At 38.9% G+C, this 21,935-nt stretch overlaps 1 protein-coding gene across 1 annotated transcript in view; it reads right to left on the bottom strand.

Moving 5' to 3' along the window:
• The window catches only part of EPHA6 (EPH receptor A6), a 448,506-nt gene that overhangs the window by 50,007 nt on the left and 376,564 nt on the right, over positions 1-21,935 (bottom strand). Inside the window, 2 exon segments of the mRNA XM_030446408.1 lie at positions 3,105-3,314; positions 15,287-15,348. Coding sequence (XP_030302268.1) covers positions 3,105-3,314; positions 15,287-15,348 — 272 coding nt within the window.

The raw sequence follows: 21,935 nt of genomic DNA on the forward strand, positions 1-21,935 counted from the left end.
AAAGCACTGAGTATTTAACCTTTATATGGAAAAAACAGTATGAAACTAAATAGATTCTGTAAAAACCTCCAGTCATAAAAGTGGCCTGCTGTTGGAAAGATGAAGAGACAGGTCAATGACATAATGACAGTCAGTGAAAGCTGCAAGAAGACACGAGATCCAGTGTGGGGTTCTATTCTTTTCTGTTGCCATGAAAGACTGCTTGAAGTGTGAAAGATTTCACTGAGTCTTCCACAGCCATTGCAACAGAAATTTCTTTTCCCCCCCTTTTGGCCCTGATTGTGCTGTGTTTCCTTTCAAAAAGCAACAGGATTATTGAACGCCCTACAGGAAACATTTATTGAACCAGCTCAAACAGTGCAAGACCTGGAGGATAAAGCATACAGCAGGCAAGAGCACCCTGAAGAAAACTTATCTGTCACCAGATCGTACACAATGACTGCAACATGAAACAAGGACTGGAGCAGACAGTCTACCTACCCTCAGGGATAAAGGAAAGACATTTCCCAAAGAAGACAGAAGAGAATTGTGCAGATCCAGCCACAGTGACTGAAAGTCTGGATGTGAAGACCCACTTCCAAGGACTCTGGCAGACCCTCATGTTAACCAGCTTAGGTGAACCAATAGGAAAATAGTGAGCATTTAATCAAAACCTGTCCTATTTTTCAAGAAAGTCCTTCAACACAGATATATTGTCATGAAATACTGCCCCCCCCCCCCTCTTTTTTTTTTTTTTAACATAGCATCTCCTGATTAAGAGTATCTCTAGCTATAATGAAAAGACAGGCACTAATTATTCTGGATAATTGTTTGGTATTGGCATCTATTGGAAACTTACATGATGAATAATAGCGGAAAGCCTAAAATTATCATTAAGTATTTTTTCCTGAACTGGGAGAAGCCACTTGGCCATTTCCAGTGCCTTCCACCAGCTGAGCTGATTAGCCCATGATCAGTGCTGAGCAATGTGAGTTAACTTGTCTGTCACTGGGGGCATTTGCTGCCAGCTGAGCACACTCATGTAGACAATTAGCAAGGCTTAGACATAATACGATAACTTGTTAAGCTGCAGTAATGTTTATTTTTCCTTTCAAGCCTCATACTAAGAAGCAGTGTGAAGCAAAAGAGGTTTTGAGAATTAAATGAGGGAAATCTCCCCTACAAAGGAAAAAACCTACTACTTTTTTTTTTTTTTCCCAGGCTTGCATATTAATACTAGCAGAAAGCCCTGCAAAGTGGCTTGTTTTTCTCTAGCTGGATTGGAGTTCTGTGTAATCCTTGTTCCAAGAAGTAGAATTTAAAGTGAATTTATCAGAACACCCCTGCTTTAGGCTTAAACTAAATAAAAAAAAATCAAACAAAAAAACCCCAAAACCATGTATATAAGAGATCTGTGATCCCATTAACAATAGCTACATTTAATTCAATAGATGGAATTGTTTAGGTTGGAAAAGACCTACAAGATCATCCAGCCCAAACTTTAACCTAACCCTACTAACTTAGCACTACTGCTAACTTAGCCCACTGCTGAACCATGTCCCTAAGCACCATATCTAAAAGATTTTTAAACACGTTCAGGGGTGGTGGTGGTTCATCTACTTCCCAGGGCAGCACATTCCAGTATTTAATAACCCTTTCAGCAAAGAAGTTTTTCCTGACATCCAATCTAAACCTCCCCTGGCAAAACTTGAAGCCCTTTCCCCTTGTCCTGTCGCTAGTTACGAGCGAGAAGAGACTGACACCCCCCCATCCTCACCCCCACTTTGTACAACCTCCTTTCAGGGAGTTGTAGAGACTGAAAAGGTCTCCCCTCAGCCTCTTCTTCTTCAGATCAAACAACCCCAATTCCCTCAGCCACTCCTCACAGGACTTGTTCTTCAGAACCTTCACCAGCTTTGCTGCCCCTCTCTGGACACGCTCCAGACCCTCCATGTCCTTCTTATAGTGAGGGGTCCAGAACTGAACACAGTATTAAAGGCGTGGCTTCACCAGTGCTGAAAGATACCACAGATTACTTACTATAAAACAATTAAATTAGATGAGTTTCTAATTTTGATCATACATTACTTTTTTAAGTGATATAGAAAAAAATTAAATAGGTCAAAATAAATGATCTAGTGATAATTTATTATCTCTATTAGAATTCTGTCACTGTGACACCCTGGGAACATATATACTGTTTGTGAGAGTGCTTAAAGAATGCATTCTAAAATAATTTTATGTTTTTATATTTAGATATGAAAGTTACTTGAAGTCAGTTTATAATTAGCTAATATTCTTGATGTTGCGGTAATAATCAGAAGTGGAATACAACTGAATATTATGGTATGGTGAAAAAATGCCATATCTGAACTTGTAATTTTATTAGTGCCCACATACTTCTTTCCCTACTTACTTCATACTACAGGTACAATTCACTTTCTTCTTCCAAGTAAAATTTGAACAAGCTTCTCCATGTCCTAGAATTTTTCACTTCAGTGGAAACTGCCCCCCAGCACCACAAACCAAACCAAACCAAACAAAAAGAAAAACGTCCCACCCCAAAGCCACTTTCTAATATAACAATTTGCTTGCATGACATAAGGAATTGAAGTATCAATGAAACAAGACTTAAAACTTGAAAGGTCCTGTATATCACATTAGAAGGTAAACTTAAGTAAAATAAAGTGAAAATTTGAATTTATAAATGCAAGAGTTGACACCTTGCTTCCAACAGCAAAGCTAGTAAGATATCTTTCCTCTCCTGCCTGACTTTTAAGGACATATCTTTGTAAATGAATTCAAGTTAGCAGAAGGGGAAAGGATGTAGAAAACAAATAAAACCTAGCAGAAACCCCAAAACACAAACAAGAGTGGAAAAGTTCACACATTTGTTAAATAAGAAACAAGCAACCAACTTCTGCCAAAATGTATTCTATGTTCCTTACAGGGGCAAAACCCAAAACAACTTCCCTCAAGCACACTGGCAGTGCTATTAAGCCACATAAACAGAGAATGGAACAAAGCCAACACAAACTGCTACTCTCATGGCATAAACAAATCTGAAACCAATATAAAAGAGGCCCAAGGCAATCAGCTGCTCAAATGAGATAAAACAGACTTACGCTTGTCGTGTAAGCAGCTTCAGGGTCGTCCTCCAACACTCGTGACAAACCAAAATCGGAGACTTTACACATGAGGTTGCTGTTGACCAGGATATTCCGGGCTGCCAGATCACGATGCACATAGCCCATGTCTGAGAGGTACTTCATGCCAGATGCAATGCCCCGCAGCATGCCAACCAGCTGGATGACTGTGAAGTGGCCATCATGCTTCTGCAAGTAAAGATGCAAGTTCAAAGAACACAGCTATTTTTCATTTATTTTGTCCCAGTGTTATAAACCACAGCTCATATTTAACTCACATTTGTAGCCCATCCCGCCAATCTGCCCACTGCAAGTTTGTTTTCTCAAGTATTTAACTTTTTCAGCAGTTGATAAGCTATCCCATTTCTCATTGTGCAGCTTATCCTCCTTCCAATTTTTCACACACTGCACAGTCTTTCTACTGATGGCATTTAATGTCTTTTATCTTCAGTTACTAAGATCAGTTTCCCCAAAACACTATTTTTGAATGGAAGAACAACACACAGAAAAAGCCTCTCTTAATCTATGGCCTCAGGAAACAAAAACCTCTCTTTATACTTCTGCAGCCTCAATTGTCTGCATGAGTTACGGGTGTTGCTCCACTGTCTTTTTAGTGTGTGTGTGTGTGCACGTGTTTGAGTTAAAAAAACAACAAGCCCACTAACCTGGAAAAAAATCGGGCCCTTACCTGCTGTCTGTTATGTCTGTTTTGCACCTAACACCATACAGTCTCTGAGCATTAGATTCAAACAGAGATCTGGGCTGAAATTCAGGGGTCACATAACTTTTCCAAAGTCTTTCTGGGTGACTAAGCCTTTTAAACTCAATGACAGCATTAAGCTGCTTAGCTCCTGCTGAAATCTATTTGTGTTGCATATGCAAATAAGAATTATATTGTTTGTCATGCCTGGCCATCTGGTCAATCTTGGTAGGCCTCATTTTTCTATCTGCCATATTAATATTACCAGTTCTTACATAAGAAGGATCCTGAATTATGTGGCAGGGAGGACCAAGTAGGTACCTGTACAGAAATCTGATTATGGCCTCTTTGCGTGGTTTATGCCTGCTCTTTCTACCATTTACAGAAGACTGCTTACAGCAGTATTTTTGTGACCTTAGCTGGCATTTAGCTTCTCATGGATTATTCAGTAAGTCAGGCTTTTATTTTAGTAGGAACAGCCAAATAAAAACAAACAACTCTTCCCTGCAAGCAGGTAAAATTTCCATTTTCTCTGTCAACACATTCAGCATTGGGCTACACTCAAGTACTAGTTCCAAGCAATGCTGTTCCGATCAGCATTCAGGACATTTCTATTGCTGAGCTCACACATACAAGCAAGATGATTTTTGTAGGGGAGAAGCTCACATTAAATCCAGTAAATTGATTAAATTCAGTAAAGTGTCAGACTGAACTGCTACTCTTTACATCAGTGCTCTGGATCGTTTTTGTTTGTAATTTCCCCATGCAAAAGTGGACACAGATCTCCCTACGTGATCCTGTCAGACCTACAAGAAACACCCTTTCTTTTTTGCCTCCATCAAAGCCACCTGTAAGCAGCAAGTTCTGCAGATGACATTCAGCTGAGGTGTGGTAACCATTTTACAAAAGTCTACACCCCCCATGCCACCGCCATTACAGGCTTATGATGTTCCCTATCTCAGACCTATACCCAAGAACAAGGGGAACCTCTCAGAGTCCAAAACATGCCAGTGACAGATATTCTAAATAAAAATTTTTCATCTAGCAATTAAGCAAGGAGAGACAAATGAGAATGTACTTGACAATTTAAGCATCTTCCAATAAATGAAGGACATGAACTCTACCCAGTATTTTACGTAATGAAGCCACATACGATTCGGGTTTTTTCTTCTTATTTAATAATTCTAAATATTCAATAGACTCAACATTTGTTAATGTCTTTGAAGATAAAATTGTCACACTTACTCTGTATGGGTAACTTTTAAAATGTTAAATGCAGAAACAGTGTTTGGAACAAAGCACCTATGACTTATTTTGCAAAACAACTAAGCCCCCCTTACCCCTGCAACAAAGCACCAATTAAAACTTTCCCCCCAGACCTCTAGATTTTACCTCATCATTATAATCATTCAACACATCAGAGTCATCTACAACACCTCTTTTAACCTTTTGTCACAAGCATTCCTTCCTTCCTTCCTTCCTTCCTTCCTTCCTTCCTTCCTTCCTTCCTTCCTTCCTTCCTTCCTTCCTTCCTTCCTTCCTTCCTTCCTTCCTTCCTTCCTTCCTTCCTTCCTTCCTTCCTTCCTTCCTTCCTTCCTTCCTTCCTTCCTTCCTTCCTTCCTTCCTTCCTTCCTTCCTTCCTTCCTTCCTTCCTTCCTTCCTTCCTTCCTTCCTTCCTTCCTTCCTTCCTTCCTTCCTTCCTTTTTTAATTTGTACTCTTTCAAATCTCGACCATGCTTGACTGATTTTTCATGAAGCACAACCTTTTTCTGCTCTTTCCCAAATATCCATATTTGCCTTACCAGTATAGCAGAAACACCCAAGTTAAAAACAATGTCATGCTTTTGCCATTCTTTCCTTTCTTCTTTCAAATTTCTTTGGACTTCTGCCTTGACACAAAAAGTTCAAGCTTATTATCTCCACCTTCAAAGGAGTGAAAGATTTCCTAATATACCAGTTGCATGTGTCCTCCTTCTCCCTCTGTATATTTACCTGAATTCTCTTCTCCATCTGTTCTCCTCTGTCCCTTCTCATGCTTGTTTTTATAGCATTTCATTGCCACCTTGCAATTGGAACAACTAAACATTTTTGCCAGAACAGTCTTTTCTCTCTTAAATCTCTCTCTTAAGTAATCATTTCTGCATCAGTTTCCATACCAGTTGTATTCCCTTACAGTCTATAAACTGTTATCTTCCAATATATTGAAATATATCTCTGAGGTAAGATGACCAGGATATATTTAATTCTTGTAAAATTCAACTAAGTTGATGAAATTATATCATGTATGAAACTGGCCTCAAACTTTCAGCATTTGTAAATCCCAATGTACATCTGGGAGCCAAAACAATCTGCTGGCAACTTTCCATTATCTTGTTTCATTCACTTGTCATACAGGGGCATAGAACACTCATATGAATGATATCATTGCTGTTATCAAGAGCTTTATTCTGATTCCCATGTGAACGGGAATGTGAATTTAGATGTGAAATATGTTTTTGATAGGATTCCCACTGGGGTGTTAAAGGTGTAATCAATACTGGCAGCAGTTCAGACCTCAGTGGACTTACCACATTTATCCCATCATCCCATCAAATCTGGCTTTAATGGTTTTGCTAAATAATTTTTTATCATCAGCTGAGTATAGATGCAATATCTGAATATTTGCCATTGCACTAACACAAATGCCCTGTTTTTATATTGCTAGCATTTGTAGATGAAGTATTCCCTTCTCTTCTGTATTATTTGCTACAGACCTTTCAGTAGCACTGAAGTATAATAGGCCAGTGAAGAGGGTTAGTTTTTAGGGGGCAGAAGCATGATATCCTAAGTTTCTCTCATTTATTTAATTTCCAGCTTCAGCATGCACTAGTTCAGTGTTTTCTACAAGGCTATGAAAGTTTTTTTCTTCAGAAGATTTTTTCCATTTTACTAAGTAGTTGCATTTTTTCTGCATTGTTTCTGAACCTCGCCTATTCTAAAATCCACTTCTTTGTTTGCCCTGTAACTCAGAGCACTTTTATGCCCTTATATTCTGAGAAGTGTACAGGATCAGGCACAGGTCTAAATATTTTAATGCAAGTTATTTAGAGCTTATTTTTCATGGAAAATAGTATTGATAAAGGTGTGTCTATGTCTAACCTATATCATATTCACCAGTTCCCACTGGTCACTATATGAAAGATGTGGGTTTTGCTAAGTAAATGTAAAGATGAACTTCAGCAGGATAACTCTTCCAAAATTCAACTTGCAACTTGGTATTTTCTGGAAGTATAACTCATGCTTCATACTATCATGTGGATTGCACTCAGACGTATATTACTGATCCTGAATTAGGTCATCTGTCAGTTCCTTCTTTAATCAGAATCCCGTACAATAACTAATACTAATAGTTAGTAGTAATCCTACACAAGAATCTTAAATGCCCCTTCAACCACCAAAAAATATGGGCAATATCTTTATAATTAAAAAAAAATCTTGCATAATAAAGCCCTTTCAAAGCTTATTTTAGCATGCAACAGCCACACTAAAATCTGGACCCAGTAGCAGCAGCAGCCTGGCAACCTGTTGACTTGGTTTTCCTGAGCTGCAGCAGGATGCCCTGGCATAACCAAGTAGTGTTCCTGCCCACTTTGGTAGACTGGGATATAGCTCCCATGGAATTACACTCCGAGAAGGGACATTGACTGTGGATTGAGATATCTCCTCACCCTGTTTCTTTCCTGGCTCCTTTTTCTAAGCTGCACTTGAAGCCCATCAGGACCAACACTACGTCTTAATAAAGATCCCCACTTAAGTAAGATGCCTCCCTTGATCATGGCCCTTACACTGGCACAGATTTCAACTCCTCTTTGCAACTGCTTTTGGTGTACATGAAGATTAAATATTGCTCTTGCTATATTCTTTGGGCTGAACACAAGTTCATGCCAAAGAAATAATTTGCTTCGGAACTATTCTTGTTGGTTTTGTTGTAGACTCTGCCCAGCTACTTCATACAGTTTCTGAAGTGTTAATGCTCAAATAAGACTTAGTACCCTGAGGCCTCCCCTCAGAAGAAGACAGGAAAAGTTTGTTCACAGACCTTACAGGCAATATTCCTCTTTCTAAAGTCCACTGCAGTATTTGCCATTTTCACAGCAATGTGACACCCCTAATCTACTGCAACCTGTATAATTATTTCCTCCAGCAGGCTCCTTTCTGAATAGTTATTCTATGTCCTCTACTCTGTAGCTGATTATTCCAGCCTCAGTGGAGAATTATGCCCTGGTCCTCACTTATTTCTAATTAGTTTTAAAAAGTAATTAGTTGCTAAATTATTTCTTAAATTTGTTGACATGATAATGGTGCATTCTAGCTTGGTCCTGTGCCTGCTGAATGTTTCTGCTTGGCTTTGCATTGCCAGGACAGGCTCAGAGAGCTGGGGCTGTTCAGCCTGCAGAAGGCTTTGGGAAGACGTTATAGAGGCCCTACAGGACCCAAAGGGACCCTACAGGAAAGCTGAGGAGGGCTTGCAAGGGAATATAGTGAGAGGACAAGGGGTAATGATGTCCAGCTGGAGGAGGGTATATTTCAACTAGACACTAGGATGAAATTCTTCTCTGTGAGGGTTGTGAGACACTGAACAGGCTTCCTAGAGAAGTTGTGGATTCCTGATCCCTGGGAGTGTTCAGCTGTAGGCTGGATGGAGCCTTGAGCAACCTGATAAGTGCACAGAGCCCTGTGCCATGTTACAAAAGAAAGCCAGACTGCTTGACATAATTTGGTTTTGACAAATCCATGTTGGCTCATACTTATCTCGCTGTTATCTTTAAGGTGCTTATAAATACTTTCTTGATAATTTGTCCCAGAAATGTTACAGCAGTTGACATTAAGCTGACTGGCCTGTAATTTCTTGGCTTCTTTTTGCCTTCTTTTTAAAGACATGGATGACATTGTCTCTGTTCTGATCTTCTGGTTTCTTACGTATTCTCCACAAATTCATAAAGACCACGCTGAAAGTGTCCATATTATGTATTAAATTCTTTCTGGCTTCAAATACAAGACAGCTTGTAATAAGTTCCTTGTTACTCAGTAGGAAAATTATCTGCAGTGATTAAAAATATTCAGCATTTCTAGATGAATTTATCACAGCAATATCAGAAATAGTGTTTTCTACCTCATTTTAAGAGACTAAAACATTGTTTTAGAGAACAAAAGTTGCCATGTAGCATCAGCAACAACTTCTCAGTGTAACCTTAGATCACATAAATATATGCTGCTTACATTATTAAGGTATTGCACTAATTCAAACTCGGTTTCTAATAGTTCGATTTTTTTTTAGGTCAGAAAAAAAGATTGGTCTCAGCAGCCTCCATTGCAGGTTTTCTTCTTTACTGAGTCATTTTTGAAAGCAAAATGTCACCTTTATCCTAGCAGAAAAGGAGTGTGCCTTGAATAAATGAAAGAGCATGAATACTGCATGTGAAACCAAAAAAAGGAGTATTAGTTATGTGCTTGAATGTTGTTGCCTCTCTGGATGCAGATAAATAGCAATGGAATCTACTAAAATTGGGAAAGACCATCTGGCCTCTTCTCCTCAAAGCTGACTCTGTTTAGTGAGGCCATGTTAGATGAATATACAAGACATACTTTACAACATCATTTTCCAGAGCTTTCTACAAGTTTTCATTTTTCTTTTTCCTCCCTTTTCCCCAAACTCACTAAATGTAGGTGTCTGCCACAGCATCTAAACTAGTTGAAAAAAGGGTGAGCCTGATAGCAAAGCTGTTGTGAGAAAAACTTCACAAAGCATAGTGCATCAGAGTAATATATCATAATATTTCCTTCTTCTAGTAACATTTTTTCACACTGTTTTACATTTATCTTATCCTCCGTTAGACAGCCCTCAAAGGATTAAAATTTGGTGATGAATTCCAGGCTTTCATTTGCTATACAGTCTGCTGCAGTTAGTGCTCTGAGGCAGTTAAGCATATTTTTATTGAATCTTTAGAAAATAATTCATTTTGAAAAACAAAATATATTTTTCAGCTTTTTTACCTTCTTTGCATCCCTGTAAATAATGTAGCTATTTTTACCAAGTGTTCTTTCTGAAGTGAAGGGAATTGTATCAGTCCCAAGTTTTTTTAATTAGGAAGAGCAGCATTACTACTGTGAACAGTAAGTATGGGGAAAGCAAGACCACTCAGTGCTTACTCTAGGTAAATGAATCCTTTCTTCCTACAGTTCAGAGATTCACAAAACTGGGCAAGCCTGGAACATCATTTAAACCTAAGCATCTGTCTCTTCAGGGTACAGTTAAGGGAAAATGCTGCAAACCCTGAGGAGCTTTCTTTCTCACCTTGATCCTTGGTAAATGCCCATTCATAGAATCATAGAATCACAGAATTGGCTGGGTTGGAAGGGACCTCAGAGATCATCAAGTCCAACCCTTGAACCACCATTGCGGTTGCTAGACCATGGCACTGAGTGCCACATCCACTCTCTTTTTAAATATCTCCAGGGATGGAGAATTCCCTTCCTAATAAAGAAAGGTGAGGAAACACAGTGCAGTGGATACAGCTGACAGGTCATTTTAGTATCAGACCTGCTACAGAACATGCCACAACACCATGAGTTCTCAACAGATTAATGTTGCTATCTCCCTTGTTCCTACCTTGCTGTCACTGACTGTGGGTTAGCACACCTTGGGCACTGAACAAGAATAAAGCCGAGGGGAGCCTGTAGTCTGCAGCTGCAGAAAAATGCCTAAAGAAGTGGAAGTACTCTGGGGATAGTGTTTTGGTTTATTTTACATGATTCAAAGTAGCCAATCACAGAAAAACATCCCCAAAAGTCAACTTGTAAGTGTGTTGCTTTTCTGGGGCTCAACTTCATGCCCACACTGAACAAGACCTGAGGCGGGTGAGTGCAGACCACAGCCAGCAGGTGTATCCAGGAAGCATTCTCTGCAACTGAACTTAAGCAGCACTACAACCTCCTCCCCATAAAAAAACCCACACAAGGCACCTAGCTCACTAATCACACTGTTCCTGTCTATGTGATGCTAAATCTAATTACTTTAGCCATGAAAGACCCTTTAAGGTGAAGCTATGAAAACAGTAGATGAGATTTAACTCTTAATAGCCTTGTAACTCTGTGAGGCATCTGCCTGGAGTGGGCTGAGATAGGGAGAGTGTATCAGCTGCCCACTGGTGAGGAAACAGTGAATTAATTCCTTGTTTTGCTTTGCTTGTGTGTGCAGCTTTTGCTTTACCTACTAGACTGCTTTTATCTCAACCAAAGAGATTTCTCACTTTCACCCTTTTCTGCTTCTCTCCCTCATCCCACAAGGGGGGTTGAGGGGTGGAGTGAGCAAGCAGATGGGTTTAATTGCCAGTTGGGGTTAAACCACAACAGCGAACCCCTAGTCCCTGAGGAAATACTAAGCTGGAAACTCACATCCTTTTTAAGAGAATTCTCTTCAAGCATTACCAGAAGTGGAGTCATATGCTTTTTATTTCTGGTCAAATGAGCATTTATCTGACAGCAAATTTCAGGTATGCTTTTGTGGGATGATTTAAGTTATATGACTCAGTGAGGAAAAAAAGATAACTGAATTTCATCTTATGGAAATTAGATTTATATAACTGAAAAAAAATGGCAGGATTTTTGAGGAAAATTTAGTGTCAAGTTTCTCCAGCAATTTAGGTTGTCTGGTAGTGTGCGCAATCGCTGTAATTACTTACCATCAGTTTACTGAATTTTTTCTCATTAGCTGATGCTTTTCACTAAGAATATATCTGAAGCATCTTCATATTGCAAGTGCATGCCAATGCTTTTTTTTCCCAAAAGCTCAAGGTTACCAGCAAGCATGTGGGATATTTTGTAGGGGGGGAAGCCATGATCTGCCTGGGTTTGCTGATTAATGACTACAAATAGGAGAAAGTAAGGCAGCAGTCTGGGGACCTGACCACAAAACTGCAACTAAAATACAGCATTAAATGAGGGACTGGAGGTATTCAAGGCCAGGTTGGATGAAGCTCTGAGCAACCTTGTCTACATGAGAGGTATCCCTGTAGAATCACAGCATAATTCAGGTTGGAAGGAACCTCTAGAGATCATCTAGTCCAACCCTCCTGCAGTAAGCAGGCACATCCTCAACTAGATCAGATTGCTCAGAGACTTGTCGAGCCTCACCCTGAATATCTCCAGGGATAAGGCTTCAACAGCCTCCCTGTTACATTGTTCCAATACCCTCAGGGTAAAAAACTTTTTCCTAACATCCAATCTAAATCTACTCCTCTCTAATTTAAAACCATTGTCCCTCATCCCCATCACTACAGGCCCTTGCAAACAGTCCCTCTCCAGCCTTCCTCTAGGCCTCCCTCAGGTACTGAAAGGTCACTATTAGGTCTCCCCTGAGCCTTCTTTTCTCCAGGCTGAACAACCCCAACTCTCAGGCTGTCTTTGTAGGAGAGGTGCCCCAGCCTCCTGATCATTTTCATGCCCCTCCTCTGGATCTGCTCCATCTGGTCCACATCCTTCCTGCATTGAGGACTCCAGAGCTGGATGCAGTACTCCAGGTGAGGTCTTACCAGAACAAACCGTGAGAATCACCTCTCTCAAATCTGCTGGCCACACTTCTTTTGTTGCAGCCCAGGATGCAATTGGCCTTCTGGGCTGCAAGCCCACCCTGCTAGCTCTTGTCCAGCAACACCTCTTGCCCTTTTCCATAGGACTGCTCTCTATCACCTGTATTTATAGTGAGAATTGCTCTAACCCAGGTGCAGGACACTACACTGACAACAGGTGCTGAACTTCATGAGGGTCACCTGGGCCCACCCCTCCAGGTTACCCATTTTCCTTCTGGATGACATCCCATCCCTCTGGCTTTTCCACAGCACCACTCAGCTTCGTGTCATCTGCAAACTTGTTGATGGTGCACTCAATCCCACAGTCTATATTGTTGACAAAAATACTAACAGTACAGGTCCCAGTATGGAACTCTCAGGGACACTACTTGTCACTGGTCTTCACCTGGACTCCGAGCTGTTGACCACTGCCCTCTGGATGCAACCATCCAGCCTATTTCTTACCCATTGAACACCCCACCCATTAGATCTCTATCTCTCCAACTTGGTAATGAAGGATGAGTGAAAGCTGCCGGGCTGGAATTCACAGGAACTGATTTAATTTTTACTCTGTGCTATTTGTGCACAGTGCTGTACATATCACTTAACATCTTATTTCCTCATCTGTGAAGCAAGGAAGTAAAGGCTATTTAAACTTTAGGGCTTAGGGGTCAAGGGGAGTTTTACTTAAGAGTGCATGATTCCTCACACAACACGTTTTGGCACGAAAGCCAACATCTCACTAAGGCTGTGAGGAGGATGAAGGCAATTTTTTTTCCACAAGAAGTCTTTCTTCTGAAATATTCTCATATGTTTCATCACAGTGTTTTGTTTTGAAATGGTAAGATTCACCCATTTTTCCAGGCTTTTGGAGAAGGGCAGGTTGGAGGCATGTGCTGGTTAATTTTTGCAGGTTGCAAATATAGGGGGAAATATAGGGAAATATTTTTTTATGGTGAGAAAAACTTTGCACTGTAATTAGTGCTTGTTTTGAACAGTAATAAAAAAATAACTTATAAGCTCTTCCAAATCTCACCACATAAGAATTGTTATATTTCCTGAATACTTAGGATTGCTAAAGATAAGCCTCTGTTTTTTATCTTCACAAAAGCTTTTAATGTGTAGGCTTTTATCTAGAGAAAGCAACTATTCTTAATGAAGCAGCTGGATTTTTTAAAAATGGGTTGCTTTGCAACCATTTGATCTACTAATTATTAACAGAAATGCTGATGATGTATCTACACTGCTTTGGTATGCTGAATATTAGTCCTTTCAAGAAGCACTTTAAAAGAATAAGCCATATCTGAAGTGTGAATTGAAACTGTAAAATGATATACAAGAAACCAGCTGCAGAAATGATTAGCTCACATTTCCCTCCAGCAGTTTTGCCTACAAATATATCAATGCAATGTGAGAAGTATTGCTTCAAAATAACATCATAATTTTGCTAATGTCAGTTTCTATTAAAGTATCCTAGCAAGCAGTAACTATTCTGATAAAGAAATGAATGTGGAGAATAATTGGACTGTAGATATCATGCTAGAGTTATGCAGACAAAGGTAATTCTCTCTCAGGAATTATTTCAGTATTTGGGTTTTTTCTCCTCTGAAAGCCAGCACACAGACATGCAGAGAACAGAGTTTCAGGCCCAGGCAAGTCTTCCTTGGGCACTGCTAAAAAATCACAGAACAGAGAAGCCCAAGGTGTTCAGATCAGTGGAAGTCTGTCTGCTGCAGATGGAGAGATGAGCCAGAAAGGCAAGGGGGGTGATTTTTAAAACTTACCCAGTTTCTAAGAAGAACTTCTCTCAACCTGCTGTCAAACAAGTACCTTCAGTATGACTTACTGTCCCTCTCACTGATTTAGCTCTCTTTCTAAATTGGCTCCTCTTTCCCTCCTCTTTACTCACTCTTTTCTCTTTCCTTCTTCCTGACACCATAACATCCTCAGTCATCATCATATAGCTTTTCTTGCAAATATTTTCTCAGCTCCCTGCTGAACACCTCTTCTTTGTACTTAGGATACCCTTTAAATTAAGTTCATGAAAACAGTGCCCTGATCACCCATCCTGACCTTGCTAACAGTCACAGCTTTACCATTCTGGAAGATGGCAATGGCAGGGCAGCGGGCTAGTAAGGCTTGACATTTGCTTTTTAAGACAAATTTGAAACACTTGACAATCAAATCATTCACATAGGATGTCAGTGGGCCTCCAGAGCACCTCTAGGGGTCTGTTGACAGAGATTATTTTAGGGTAAGTTTAATTGAGGGTCTTTCTTTCCTTCTACTTTTCTAAAAAAAAATTAGATTCAATTGCATCAACATATTATTCATTATTTTTGTACATTTTCTTTAATGCTTATTAGTGACCTTTGGGAGCTACTTAGTGCCAGGATATTTCACTCATATAATGTTTTCTAATTCAATTTGTTAAGTGCAAGTTACCATAAATCATTATAAATCACTTATTAACTCTATTCTACACTTCAACAGAAAAAAATCCTAAAAAAGTATTTTTGAGAGTGATTGAGAAAAATGAAGCACTTCCATAAGTCTAGTAATTTGTACTTTAATTTATATTTTCCTCCACAAAAACACTACTAGAAATACATGTTGCTAAATGTGGGAACTACTTTTGTAGAAGAAATCAATTATATTCTTAAGTTTAAATCTTTTTCTCCAGCTATGCTCTAATGTATCACTGTATCTTCAAAATGTACCCAGGGGAAAATGCTTCTATTCTTCACTAAAAATTCATGAATAACATTATATAGAAATTAATTCATGAAAAATGATTTAAAATCTTAACCTAGAATGGTGTCTTATTCAAATGTCATCAGAAAATGGCACCTCACCCGCAGAAAGGAGTCAAGAGATCCATTCTCCATGTATTCAACTACAATCATTACTGGTCTGCCTGCAAAACAGCAAAGAAACACATCAGGATTATAGACGTATTATGGGGCTTTTAGAATTCCAACTGTTATGTGCAGATTATTCACAGCAGTTAAATATGTTACCCATTTGCAAAATCCTCAAATCCTCATTTGTATCACAATCACAATTCTCTAGGCTATTCTTTAAGAATTAATTTTTTTTTTTTGGTGTGATACTGTATTAGCTGGATGTGCGTCATTCCTGTATTGTCTCCTTAGAAAGGAAGATCCTGCTATTCCCAATAGCAAAAACTGCTGCGTAACATCTTGGAATAGATTTGGGTTAAAGAAAAAAACAAACCATAAACCGTGTCCAAAAAATTACAAACTCAGAGCTGTTATTTCTTTCAAAGACAAACAGCTCAATGATTTAGTAGCACACAGATAGACAGACTGAAAGGGATGTCACAAAAAAAAAGGTCTCCGAGACTGGGTGTGTGTATTGGGTGTGTATAATCCAGCAAAGCTCTGAACCCATATGTTTGTATATACGTAACATATACACAGTTATTGAAATAAAAGTTTTGCTCAACTAGCACAGTTTTCCTGTATGGTTCCAGGGTGTGATCATATCCAAATTGAAGCAGAATAACATGTTACAATTACTCCTTAAAAGAATATCCAAATCTGAAGATAACCTTATAAACTGGGTACTTACCTAATTACCATTTCACTGCTCATACCAGGAATCACCCAGCATTCTAGAATTGCTTGACAGGAGAGCCCCAAATAGCATGCCCATGAGGCTATGCAGCCAGAAGTTTTTCAGAATGGTTAATATTGCAAAGGAGACATTCTAATGTATGCAAAACTAATGTAATGAATAAGTAACTTAGTAAGATTGGGAAGGAAGTAAAAAGTCTTAAAAGTGGTACACTTTTCTTTCCCTAAGAATGCCTGATTCTGCCAGGGATCGTGTGGAACTTAGGTGTACCAAGTGGTGACAACACCAGCCTGCCCATTGACCTTTCTCAATATAACACTGGGTGTTCTAACACTTCTCAAATCCAAAGGAAGCCTCTTCCATTACTTTTTTTCTCTGCCTCTCAAATTATTTTTGTGGTTTATTTGGACAAGGGGATGAGGAGCAAACACAGTATTCAGGGTGGGAAAGCATGGAAGGGTGTTATGATTGTTCCAGCTCAACTCTCCATTTTTGTACATGCTGACTTTCTGCTCAGTTTGGTTAACAGTGGAAGAGTTTATTAAACTGTCCACAACCTACAGTAAGGCACAAGCAGGTACTTTTCCTGAGCTGTTACACCTTAGATTGAATTTAAAGAAGTGAATGGGCTATTTCTCATCATGTCAACTTCAAGTTCCAGGTACCCTGGTGATGCTCATGGACATATTTCAGTCTAGCTCTTCAGGAGTTCCTCACAATTATTATGTCATCCCTTCTAATAAAATTAAGGTGGTTTTTTTTTGTTGTTGTTGTGTTTTTGAGGTTTTTTTTTTGGTTTTTTGTATTTACTGTCATGTTTATGTCGTCAGTGAATAAAACAGTGCTTCATAGTGTTGGCACAGTGATGCATTTTTTTTCTGTCTTAACAGATGTCTTAACAGCTTTTTTGAATAGCCTTTCTAAAGTGTGAAAAATTACCAGCTTCTTTTTTTTTAATGGAGTGTTTGGGCACAGCTGCAGATGTGCATTTGCCACCAAATTAATTTTTATTCATTGGTTTTGCATTGCAAGCTTAAATGATACATCACTTTTAAGCTTTCAGAGATTACAGCATTCTAAAAATTAATGTTTTCTTTACTTCAGCTTGCTAATGATGCCTAGTTTTATAGCCTAGATTCTTTTGTTTCAAGCACATGAATGACCTAGATTCCATTGCCTTTACCATTTGCTTACCATCAGGAGGCTGACATCTCCATGTGAGAGGAATGTTCTGTAATCTAGACAAATAAACAATGGCAGCTTGATACTATAGGATCTTACTCTATTCAGAACTCTCTCAAGAAAGTAGTAATTTCTAGATTGTTTCAGACAACAACATCTTGCAACAAATAGGGATGTAAGCCTAGCTTTCAGGTGGTATTTTTTGTCATACAAGTTACAAGTTACCCAGAATTTTCTCTTTTTGAGTAAATCAACAACTAAAACACCTTTGTGGAACATTTGCATTTGAAGGGAATGACAAATGGAGCTATGGATCTTCAAAAGAGTGCCCCTCTACTTTCCTGTTAGTGATCCTTTCACTCCCTGTGTTTTCCAGGAGATATTTTTAAAGATTATCTAGCTATCTAGAGGTTTGTAGGCTCTCATTTTATTTCTTATGCTCCTTAGATTCATATCCTTCAACACAAATTATTTTCACACTAATTTTATAAAAGCAACTTTTAGTTCTTCTGTGTTCATTCACTAAATGTACCTCCCTCCAAAATACCTCCAACAAACTGTACTTCATTTGGCTCAGACTATGCTAAAGTAACTATAAAATTTATTTATATGTATCTACCTACAGATTTAAAAAAGAGATTTCAGTATTTTTTTACTGGATGATGTTTATGAGTTTTTAAACTGTTCTGATTGTTTTCTTTAATCCCTTTAAATGATATGCCTTAACACAAGACCATCTCTTTCACATGATAACAAAGGAATGGCATGATCTGGTAAATACATCAAAATAAGTAGCATTTGTCTTCAAACAGGTCACTGTACATTGGGAGACTGGTATACCCTCAAGTTTACAGAAATTCTGGTGACCAACAAATTTAGTCACTTTTATGCTGATAATTTCCTACAGTCTCAAGTCTATGTCCCTCTCTATCCTACCTGAACGTCAAGTGAACCTGATGAAAGATTGTTTCAAGATGCCACAAAAATGAACCCAGCTCCATTGCATGACTATCTTAAGCAAAAATCTTAAATCTGGATCCTAACATTAGTTTCTCAAATAATGTCCTTGTGTGCCAGCACTTCATAAAAGCCATCTTCTTTTGTCTGCAAGTTTAATGCATCACTGGATGTATTTTAAGCTGGACTGTGACAGACTAAGCAGTGAGACTTCTAGTCAGCACACTATTTATCTTTGGAGTGCCTGTAGATCAAAAATGTCTCAGCTATTGTTCCTACCGCTTGAAGATACAGTAAAAAAATCTACATAGAAAATTCCAGCAATTACATTTATCATCAAAGCAGTAACATACAGGTTCTATCATCAGCAAACAATTATTTTCTAATAATTCTATGGGCTTAAAAATGTCATACAATGGTCTCCAAACATTTTACAAATGTAAGGACAGCAAGTGTCAGGAAATGTAAGTTAGGATACAAATTGATTTCAAAGATGTGGTAGGAAAAACAGATTCAGAACATCAAATGGCCCTCTCCCACTAGTCATAGAGCATGCCCAACAAGGCTTTGTTTGCTTACCAATACACAACATTGTATTTCCTTCCCTAGATCAGTACCCTTGTAGCAGCACTTAGGAGATTCAACTGTGTGTTTGTGTTGGACAAACAGAGTCTCCAGCTGACAGATGGTTGAAGGAATGGGACAAACAGCTGGCTCTGGAGAAGCTGGTTGAGACATGAGAATGAGCAGCTGATTCTGGCACATCCAACAGGAGAATCCAACATTGGGCATCTCAGTCCAGAGACTGAGTCACCAGTCCCAAGGGCAGGCAATGGGAGAAAATGGACTGTGCCCTATGAAAAATGCAGACTCTGACTGAACTCCAGCAGTTCCAGATCTGGGAAGCAGAAAGCTCTGAAAGCACATATCTACTCTATGAAAATAATCTGGAGAGGAGAAAGCTCTGAGGAGACCTTATTGTAGCCTTCCAGTATCTGGAGGGGGCCTACAAGAAAGCTGGTGAAGGATTTTTTAGGATGTCAGGTAGTGATAGGATGAGGGGGAAGGATTCAAACTAGAGGAAGGGATGTCTAGATTAGATGTTAAGAAGAAGTTCTTCACCATGAGGGTGGTGAGACACTGGAACAGGTTGCCCAGAGAGGTGGTGGAGGGAGGGTACCCCATCCCTGGTAGTTTAAGGCCATGCTGGACAGGGCTCTGAGCAACTTGATCTGGTGGGATGTGTCCCCCTGCCCTTGGTTGGAGCTAGATGATCTTAAAGATCCCTTCCAACACTGAAATTCTATTATTCTATGCTCCACATTGCTCTTGTGGTACTAAGAAAGATGAATTCATCAGCCTCAAAACAAGGACAGGAATGAAAAAAGGACAGGGGGCAAAGAAGTCTTTGAGAATGTGAGGCAATCTTTGGTAATTTTATCATGGGGAGGGCTAATGCAATTCTGGAAGGCATTGAAGTATTTTCCTATATTTATGATTGCCTACACATATGAAACATGCACATCTCTACTTGAAGAAACAAGTTTAAGGATAAAGAGCAGGGGGCAGTGATGTAGATGGGAGTCAGGAAAGCACTCTGGCCTCAGAAGGACAGCACAAGTGGCAGCAGAAAGATAGCCATGCCAGCAGAAAAAGGACATGGATTTCACTAATTAGATCAACCTGCAGAAGATGTAGTGGTTATTTATTGTTTTGATGACACTACTGTAGCCTTGTGACAAGAGGCTGACTGGTGGGTTTTCCTCCCCAAGAAAATTCTTCACTGTAATTCTCCCACTCAGATGTACAGCAATGCTATTGAAATAGAACTAGTGCAAGTGAAAAACATAGTGATGTTATGCCACCTCAGACTATGTTACAATTTTGCATTTCCTATTGGTCAATCTGCTTGACTTCATTTTATTAAGCAGAAATGCAAAAATGAAAAAAGAAAGCCATATATTTCAGATTAATATAAAATACCAATTATAGTTAAAACTCACACCACATACATTTTTAGTGGTCTTATTTTTTTTCTACAAGATTTTGATTGTGTGTAATTTATATGAGTGTTAGAGTGATGACTATGAAGAATTTGAAGTGACATGAATGACAAAATATTCAGCTTGTTGTCTTGTCATTTTAAATAATGCACCAAGTCCATTTTAATGATTTTAAATGTAAGATTAATCTTCCAAAAAGAATACAGCTAGTACATATTAATTAGCAGCACTTATTAACACGTTATTATTAACAATTAATAATTATTATTAATAATAACAGTCTTGTATTGAACTGTTTCACCCCCATTATAGCAATAGATCTTTTACATAAACACAGGTTTCTTATTCTTCCAATTAAAACAGCAAAGGTTGGAATGTCTTCTCCAGTTGATGTAAAAAATAAAGCTCTATCACTTCTCTGGGTCAGAACTAATGTCATAGAAAATGACCTTCTTATGAGGTATTTCCACGTTCTGCTTCTGGTTTCCCACTAACCTGCCTCCTGCTAAAGCTAAAGAGGCTATAGAGCAAAATGCACAGGTACTCCCTTGGGCAGTGCTTGGCCTTTCAACTCTGCAATAGCATGGAAACCACCCACAGAAAAACGGCATCCCAACGCCCAATGCCATCTTCAAGTGTCCAGGGCTTGGAAGCTATTCCTAGATTTCACACTAGTTCCATTTGTTACAGACTGCTTCAAACAGGAGAACCACTTGCCACAGCACTGCAGCTTCTTCAGTCCTGCTACTAATAACACATTTGTGTGCATCAGAAGAGAACACATTTCAGTGAAGAAAAAATTGTATTTTTCTGTAACAGAAAAACCAGTGGAAGAATAAATAAATAAACAAAACCTGATGATTTTGCAAAAAGCAACTGGAAGAAAATCTGCTGGGTTTTGCACTTTCAGTGCACATCAGTGCACACATGAAGGGAATGGAAATTTTGCTGCAAGACATCCCACTTCCTTTAATGCCTTACATTACAGAAGGTCCCCAGTTAAGACCTGTGTTCCAAGCAGCCTCAAACAATGGAAGCTGCAGTTCCAGCCCCTTTCTTGAGACTTCAGAAGCCAGATTTTGCAAAAAGGATACATACACCCTGCTGCTAAAGGAAATCACACAGGTGTAACCTACTTGTCTTGCTGTTAGTGCTCATTCTTTTTTTTTCTGTATCCCTATACCACTTGACATTAGTTAAGTTTAGTCAAGGGAAGATATCTTTGAAAAATCAAATAATAAAACCACAAAATACAAGAATAAATTACTGTATATTTTTAGTAAACTATGGTCATAGAGCTCTCACTGCTAGATGAAGATTTCTTGAATTAGCACAAGGTGTAAACATTGTTCTCTGAATTGTTTTTCTGAAATTTTATATTAAATAACTTTCCACTCTTTACCCTATTACCCACTGGCAAGTATTTATACCTGTTGGTATGTTTTGGAAACTTTGCACTTATAGGAAAGTTTGTATACTTTGAAGCATGTATACTTCTAAAATACCTTCTCAAGTCCTCTGGCCCTCTGCCCCCACAGCAACAAACACTGCAAACAATCCTGGTTTCTCACATGACAAAGAGAGAATACTTTGGACAACAGATTCACCAGTTTCTAGCATACAGCTTATGCAACCCCCAATTCACATCAGTCCCACAGTGTGCCCACAAAAGAGATTCTGGAGAGGTTTGAGGAAAGAAAAGTGGAACTGTAACAAGGAAGCAATGACACCGCTTCCATGATTTGCTTTCTTATTCTTGTCT

The sequence above is a fragment of the Calypte anna genome, chromosome 1 (assembly GCF_003957555.1).
Source record: "Calypte anna isolate BGI_N300 chromosome 1, bCalAnn1_v1.p, whole genome shotgun sequence".
In the NCBI taxonomy this organism is placed as follows: Eukaryota; Metazoa; Chordata; class Aves; order Apodiformes; family Trochilidae; genus Calypte; species Calypte anna.